The sequence below is a fragment of the Psittacula echo genome (assembly GCF_963264785.1).
Source record: "Psittacula echo genome assembly, chromosome: 4".
Classification (NCBI taxonomy): Eukaryota; Metazoa; Chordata; class Aves; order Psittaciformes; family Psittacidae; genus Psittacula; species Psittacula echo.
The window spans coordinates 32,127,412-32,135,818 of record NC_137738.1 but is presented as its reverse complement, the minus strand read 5'-3'; the positions used below and the strand labels follow the sequence as shown (position 1 = coordinate 32,135,818).

The 8,407-nt window shown below is 43.2% G+C and overlaps 1 protein-coding gene across 1 annotated transcript; it reads right to left on the bottom strand.

The window, feature by feature from the left end:
- Positions 1-928: 928 nt before the first annotated feature.
- On the bottom strand, positions 929-4,283 carry DYNLT2 (dynein light chain Tctex-type 2; the record flags this gene model as incomplete). Its single annotated transcript, XM_080615872.1, has 3 exons — positions 929-1,134; positions 2,514-2,672; positions 4,083-4,283. The coding sequence occupies 3 exons, from the start codon at positions 4,281-4,283 to the stop codon at positions 1,024-1,026; spliced, it is 471 nt and encodes a 156-aa protein (XP_080471998.1). The 3' UTR covers positions 929-1,023.
- Between the last annotated feature and the right edge of the window lie 4,124 nt (positions 4,284-8,407).

The window sequence follows — 8,407 nt, the reverse complement described above, 5'->3', positions numbered from 1 at the left end:
CGAACAAAGCGCCAAGCCGCTCCCCAGCCGCCGCCCCACGGGCTCGCTTCGCCCATCAGGCGGCCCGCCGCCCGCACCTCGGGCCGGTCCCCCTCCTATCGCTTTCTGCCGATATGCGGCCAAACCCGAGCAGGCCAAGGGGCACTCAGAAGCACCACAGCCCACTGGTGCTCGAACACGCTCGATTGCAGCTCTCCACAATACAAGGGGTGTGGAAAAGGCATTGGCGCTCTGCTTCCACGCACGGCCGTTCCAAAGCAGATGTCTGCACACCAAACAGATCTGCCAAAGTCTTATTTTTCAAAAGATGGTCACTGCTGTCGTTGCCCATTAAGGCCCAGTTATCAATAACCTTGACACTGACCCCACCATCCTGACATCACGATCAGAAGCCACTTAAGCCAAAATGATCAAACTTGCCTGATTAAGCACTCAGCCACCAGCCCCAACGCAGCTGACACTCGACATGAGTTTCAGGCTCCAGGGAAGCTGATGACTGAACTCACACTTCATGCGAGGCAAACGACTGGAAATGTCCACAAATTTTTAGGTGTTTGAAGCACAGCTGCCCCCCCAGCCAGGTTTCTACACAGACTGGCATTTTACCGTAGGTACAACTAAGAAAAGACTGAACACCAGCCTTCTTTTACAAAGAGAATGTTTTTAAGAATAGCGATACCTGCCATTTATTGTAAACTTTCATTATCAACCCTAGGCATGCAACAGACAAGCAACATTCAAAATCTGGCAAAGTGTGGTCTCCTACCAAGCTGCTTCAACTTCCACAGCAGAGCATTCCGGCAGTTGAAGCTCATATGCACAGAATCATACGCATTTCAAAACTATCTTTTTCTTTTGTTTGTTGGTGTTTTTTTGGTTTTTTTTAAACACAGAAAAATGAGCAAAATTATCTCAACTGTATGTCAATTTCAACAAACCAAGAGCATGACAAAAATTAGTGCTAAAATAATGACATTCTGGAATTTTTTTAATATACCAAAACCAGGTGTGGCTTTTAGAGTATTACTCGTAGTAACAAGCCACTACCAAAGCCAGTGCAAAAAATGTGTTAGTTTCATATTCAGCTGAAACCCAAGTGTCTCTCTGAACATCCCAGACCCATCTGCTGGCAACCTAAGGGAAAGAAAAGAAAAAGCTATTTGTAAATCTCTATACAGCACAGATTTTGTATGTCTCTATAGAACAGACAGCATTATATAAATGCTGATGCAATTGCATTACAAGACTTACAAATAGTAACAACTGCAAAATCACAGCGAGAATTAAACAGGTCCTATTCAACCTTAAAATACACATTCTTGCTCACACGCCAACAGATCTAAAAATCTCTACACCAAAACTTCAATTCTCTCATGTTCTCTTGTTGCCACTTTAGCGTACAATAACAGCACCCCTTCAAAAGCCAGGTAAATAGACGTCAGTTTGCAGAACAGGTAACAAAGAAGTCCCTTCTCCCACTCCTCTACCTCCAGCTTTCTCCAGTCCATCTCAGACCATTCACTGGGCTCTCAGCTTTTTTGATAAAACTGTTTTCAAAGCTAAAAGGTGTGAATTGGCTTCTCGAATTCCTCAGGAAAAAAAAAAACAACAAAACAACAAACAATAAACAAAACAACTTGGACCATTTCAGTAACCTGCTCTACCCTACAGCTCCTCAGTCAAACAACAACTTCAGGGCAGCATGCCATGAGACAGTATCAGAAAAGTGGGTAGGTCCACTCGTCCTAATGCTGTTGGCTTGTTGAAAACGCAGGCCCCTCCCAGACTGGCTCTGGTACTGAAGATGACAACCCTTCGGAGACTGTTTCATGTTACCCACTAAACCCACATATAGTCTCATCAGGTTCAAGAACTGATGCCGAAACAGTCCTAAATAAAAGTGCTCTGAAACCCGGCAAGATACCTAAAGGTGTTCCGAATGCCAGCAGGAGCTTGCAATAAATGTACATTTATATACAAACATAGGAATATCTAGTACACTTTTCTTTTGGGTGTGCCAAGTTCAGATCACTAATGTTAATTTGTAGTTCCAGGAGCATGTCTGGTGGCAGCTACAGTTGAAACAGTTCTCATCCCTTTCTTTGTCACCTCTTCCTTTCCATATCACCCCAAGCTGCAGCCACGCAGCATTTTGTGCTGAATGTGACAACCCAAGTGGAGATCAAAACACACTGGAAAAAGAAATTCGCTGCAGTTGTGCAATTGCACTGGCACAGCACACAGTGGAAATAACCAATTGATGGTGAAGAGCAGCATGAGCTGCTTACCACTGTTGCCAGTCTCAGATTACAACCTCCACAAGGGTTAGACAGAATTGCAGCAGCACCTTCAACTGTCCCCCGGCCTACTGCTCCACATAAAGAACCCAAAGGCTTCAAGACCACCTCGAACTAGTAAAGCTGCTGAATGTGGATGAATGCCTAGGAGATAACAACAATTCTAAAAATTATTTTCAGTTTGCAAGGGATAGTATGAGTAATATGTTTGCTCACTTCCATTGCCTGATTTGCCTTTTCCACAATTAGTACTGATACCACATACTTATAGCGATCAAAGTTCAATTCCTTCACAGCCTTTAATATTTCTTCTGAGATCAAAGCACACAAGGAGAGACTAGAAGCTCCATCATATTCGTCTTGTTGAAGTTGACTCTATCAAAAACAATTTTGAAAAATCTTAAGTTTTTCATCCTGGTAGTCTTTTGCTGAAGAACTTTTGCTGAGAACATTTCTCTTACAAGAGCATTAGAACTAATGAGTACAACAATCAATATAGACAGTGCTCTCAAACAGCAAAGGCTGCACTATTTTTACTGTTAAATGTTTTATCTATTTTTTGAAAGTGACAAACACAGCCAGCCAATTTCCATTTATCAAACAGGAGCGTATTCTCCATCATTTGAACTTGCTTCACTGGAAAACAGCACTACAAATACCTATTTTAAATATCCAAGGTGTGTCTTCCAGACAGCAGAATTACAAGAGTTGGGTTTATCTATTCAAGGTATCACTAACAGCTACATATCTCAAGATATTATGTTGTCTTCTGCCACCAGTGTGGTGAACAACCAAGGACAACCTGGAGCTTCAGCAAGGAGGAACATCCTTGTGTTGGCCACATTTCTGTTTTTCTCTTTTACTCATGAAAAGGCAGAAGACTGAAGCTAAACAGAATTTCACAGCAATTTCTGTAGACTCCTAGAAGGACTTAGGGTGGAAGGGTTCCCTGGAGGTACTCCTGCTCAAAACAAAACTGTTCACAGACCTTGCTCAGGCCACTCTTAATGTACCCTTTCAATATATAAATGGGCCTTATAGGGAGGATAGAGAAGACTTTTAGCACCTGCACCTGCAGTGACTGGACAAGGAACGATGGTTTTAACCTGAAAGAGGGTAGAATGAGATTGGATATAAGGAATAAACTTTTTACAATGAGGGTGGGAGGTTTGACACGGGAAGAGGTTTTCCAGAGAAGACGTGGATGCCCCATCACTAGAAGTGTTCAAGGGCAGGCTGGATGTGGCAGCCTGGTCTAGTGGAAAGTATCCCTGCCCAGGGCAGGGGAGTTGGGACTGGATGATCTTTAAGGTCCCTTTCAACCCAAACCATTCTATGATGCTGTAACAGATTGTTCTCCTTCATTGTTGCTTAATTTTTGTGCGTGGCAGTCAGAGTGTCAAGGACACCATGTATATTTTGTGGTCATGTGATAGGAGTATAACTAATAGAAGGAGTACAATCCCACAAATTCAAGGTGAGGATCTTTTGATAACTGGATGCAGATTAGCGTACTCTGAATTTTGCTATAGCTCAATTTAACTTAGAAATGGCTAAGAGTTTAAAAAGCTTTAGTTCCATCTTAATAGCATGTGCTCACACCGTGGTGACCTTGCAGAGGGCCACCTGCACTTCCCAAACCAGAGTGCATTCATTCTACAAAGCCAAAGTCTGCAGATTTATCATACGTCTAAGTTTATGCAACTTACACTGTTCCATTAATATAATCTTTGCAAAACACCCTACTTTTGCAATAAAATCAGACAATTTAAATAAATACTATACCGTTAGTATTGCTTGAGCTTTGTTTCTTATTAAGTAGTCCTGAACTCTGTTGTACGGCTCCAGCCTGTAAGTATTAGCGTATCTTATCTTTGCCTTATTAGCTTTGGATGCTAGCTTAGTTTTTGCTGGATCACTAGCTTGCTCTTCTTCCACTGGAGCCAGACCTGAAACTTCATAAGACTGTGCCCTTTTTCCTTTCATCTGTGAAAAATAATAAAAAAAACTACTTCACGTGTCAATATTTTAGCATTTAACAGTTTAAATAATACTTTATGATTTACAGTTAAGATGAAAAAAGCACCACAATTTGTCTAGTAACATGTTACAAAAAAAGCAGAAAAGCTAGAAAATGGGTGCCATCTTCTGGCTGTTTTGACACTACTGTTTTGACTGAAAAAAAAAGAGAACAGTAGTTAATTTCTGCCTAAATTTGACTTCTTTTCAACCAAAACCCAAATGAAGTTTGCATTTAAACTCAACCAGACACACCATACTAGCACTCTGAATCCGCTCCACTTCCCAGGTAAAACCACATAGACATTAACATGTGTCCAAAACTGTAAACCACAACTTCTAGATTTTCATTCAAACAGCCTACACAAAATATATGCTCGATTAATTTACTATGTAATTTCATTCTTGTCCTCATTCCTTATGAAGCTACCAAACAAATGCATCCTGTATTAATGATTTAATTTCTCCTTAATAAAAAAAAAGGGGGTAGGGAATTATGCTCCAATTTGTGAGCTTCGTAATTTTCCTTGGAACTTAAAACCAGAGCAGTTCTTTTTATTTGTCATCAGAACTCTGAAGATCCATGTTTTCTTCCCATCCAGCTTGCATATGATCATTCTTTTCAACAAGCATAATAAAATTTGGCCCTCTGTGAATGCAAGCTGCAGGTCTGTTGACGCACACAAAAGGTGTCACCTGCTGTCCTCCACAGCTGGCTTAAAACAGAACTGTAAAAGGATAACAAAACAAGAGAGAGGAAAGCACACGGAAACCATGAGATCACAACAAATGCTACAGACCGTGGTCTTCCATACCATCTGCTTCCTAACCAACTGCTTTCAAGTTCTGCTAACTCTTCAGTGTCTTGCTCCATTACCTGATACAGCTGGAACTTAGGTAAGAGAAAATCATCAGTTCCTTTTCAGAAGAGCAGAAAACAGCACAAAGGTGATATAACACCACAGTGTAATGCTTACACTAAGAAGTATAATAAAACAATCATGCACTTATGGATAATATAAGAGTCTGATGAAAAGATGCATGCTCAGGGGCTCACAAGCCCTTCAGTCAGAAGAGTTTGTGAATAAGGGAAGCAATGCAGTTTCTTCTCTATGAGATCCCATACATGCTATCACGTAACCTGTCAACACTGTGGACATTACCTACATCTCTCTTTTAGTTCCTTATCATTAGATAGCTATTGAAAACTAGTGATGTTGCACTAGGGCTGCCAAACTGGCTACAGGTGTTTGTTGATACCATGCAAACAATGCAAACTTCAAATAGTACTTACACTACACTAAAAATGCAAGGAACAAACACATTTGCACTTAGGTTGTGCATACTTCCTATCCTCTAACTGAAACTCAGATCTACAAAGACTACAACGCCAACTTGCTCATCACAGGTCTCCTAAAAGAACCTCAAGTTTGCCAGCTGAGCTGCTCTAATGAGCATCCCAATCCATGTCATTGGAAATGAACCCGTGAAAAAGGTCTCAATGCAAACAGCAATTCTTTGCTAACATGGTTCAGCGTAAGTCACACCTTCAGTCTGTACCAGTACAGACAGCAGAAAATTCATGTCTCTAGTGCATTACTTCTAACAATGCTGTTACTTACAAGTTTAACCGCTATTAGTGACAGAAGTCTTCATTGTCATTTGCTCATGTGCAAGAAGCAATTTATTAGAGATAACCAAAAACATTACTGATACTTCTACACAAATGGCTTGTAAATAAACCTACCTCTTTATTTCACAATACAAATATGGTAATTCTAAGTTTTAGCACAACATAACAATTACCTTTCTATATATTTGCATCCCTTGTGAAAAGATTTACATTTGATGTAAAATTTTATGTCCATCCTATTTAAAAAATCATGGCAGTCAGGTGACATTCCCGATGACTGGAAAAAGAGAAATATAACCCCCATTTTCAAGAAGGGGAAAATGGATGACCCGGGGAATTACAGACCAGTCAGTCTCATCTCTGTGCCTGGCAAAATCTTGGAGCAGATTCTCCTGGAAGGCATGCTAAGGCACAGGAAAAACAAGGAGGTGGTTGGTGACAGCCAGCATGGCTTCACTAAGGGGAAATCCTGCCTGACCAACTTGGTGGCTTTCTATGATGGGGCTACAGAACCGCTGGATAGGGGCAAAGCAGTTGACGTCATCTACCTGGACTTGTGCAAAGCGTTCAACACTGTCCTGCATGACATCCTTGTCTCTAAATTGGAGAGACATCAATTTGATGGGTGGACCACTCGGTGGATAAAGAACTGGCTGGATGGCCACAATCAAAGAGTTGTGGTCAATGGCTCAATGTCCGCCTGGAGACCAGTAACGGGTGGTGTCCCTCAGGGATCGGTGTTGGGATCGGTCTTGCTCAACAGCTATGTTGGCGACATGGACAGTGGGATTGAGTGCGCCCTCAGCAAGTTTGCCAATAACACCAAGCTGTGTGGTCCAGTTAATACACTGAAGGGAAGGAATGCCATCCAGAGGGACCTTAACATTCTTGTGAGGTGGGCTGATGCCAACCTCATGAAGTTTAACCAAACCAAATGCAAGGTCCTACACCTGGGTTGGAGCAATCCTAGGCACAGCTACAGGTTGGGCAGAGAAGAGATTCAGAGCAGCCCTGCAGAGAAAGACTTCGAGGTGTTGGTCAATGAGAAACTGAACATGAGCTGGAAGTGTGCACTCGCAGCCCAGAAAGCCAACCATATCCTGGGCTGCATCAAAAGAAGCGTGACCAGCAGGCTGAAGGAGGTGATCCTACCCCTCTACTCTGCTCACTTGAGACCACATTTGGATTATTGTGTGCAGTTCTGGTGTCCTCAACATGAAAAGGACATGGAACTGTTGGAACAAGTCCAGAGGAGGGCCACGAGGATGATCAGGGGACTGGAGCACTTCCTGTATGAAGACAGGCTAAGAAAGTTAGGGCTGTTCAGCCTGGAGAAGAGAAGGCTGCATGGAGACCTCATAGCAGCCTTCCAGTATCTGAAAGGGGTGTATAAGGATGCTGGGGAGGGAGTCTTCATTAGGGACTGTAGTGATAGGACAAGGGGTAACGGGTTAAAACTTAAACAGGTTAAGTTTAGACTGGATATAAGGAAGAAGTTCTTTACTGTAAGGGTGGTGAGGCACTGGAATGGATTGCCCAAGGAAATTCTGAATGCTCCATTCCTGGTGGTGTTCAAGGCCAGGTTGGATGCGGCCTTGGGTGGCATGGTTTAGTGTGAGGTGTCCCTGCCCATGGCAGGTGGGTTGGAACTAGATGATCTTAAGGCCCTTTCCAACCCTAACTATTCTATGATTCTGTGACTGTACAAAATCCTGTTCTTACATAACTGTACACTCTTAGATAGGCTTAACCTTGGACACACAGAAATAAGCATATTGAGAGAAGAAAGCTTTTGCTATTTGAAAGAAATGCCGTTTGGTGGTAAGTCTGTTTAACAATATTTGTTTTATAATGAAAGAATTAGTTCTTGGTTATTTCTTCAAAAGAGGACACACTTCCTAACCTAGAGAACCTAAAGTAGCACCCCAAGCTGGAAAGACTGCACCACTAAAAGGAGCCCCACTCTTGCCTTCTTTTTACTTTCACAAGCTTGTAACAACTTTGCCTCCGAACGCGTGAGGCAGCATACCAACTGCAAGGTTGATATGAACATGCCATTTGACCAAGTGGAAAGGGGACAAGCTATCTCAAACCTAGTATAAACCAGATGGCAGCAGCACTTCTGGTACAAGTTTGCACAAGATCACACTCACCTTTTAAGCACACACCGAGCCCCGCATTCTCCCACTTCATCGGCCCTCCTAAGGGCCCAAGCCCCATCACTCCCTCCTTCCATCAGCAGCTGAAGCGCTACAGGCCGAGCCAGCGCTCCTGCCTCAGGCGACCACAACGGAGCGGGAGGACACGGCCCACCGCACCCTAACCAGCCCGCGCTCGGGCTACCTGACGGGCGGGCGGTGCGGCCGTTGCGGCCGTTACCGCTGCCCTCACACCCGTTCCCTTCCCACACAGCTGGAATGCCGCAGCCGCCAGCGGCTTAACCCGGCGGGGCTGCCAG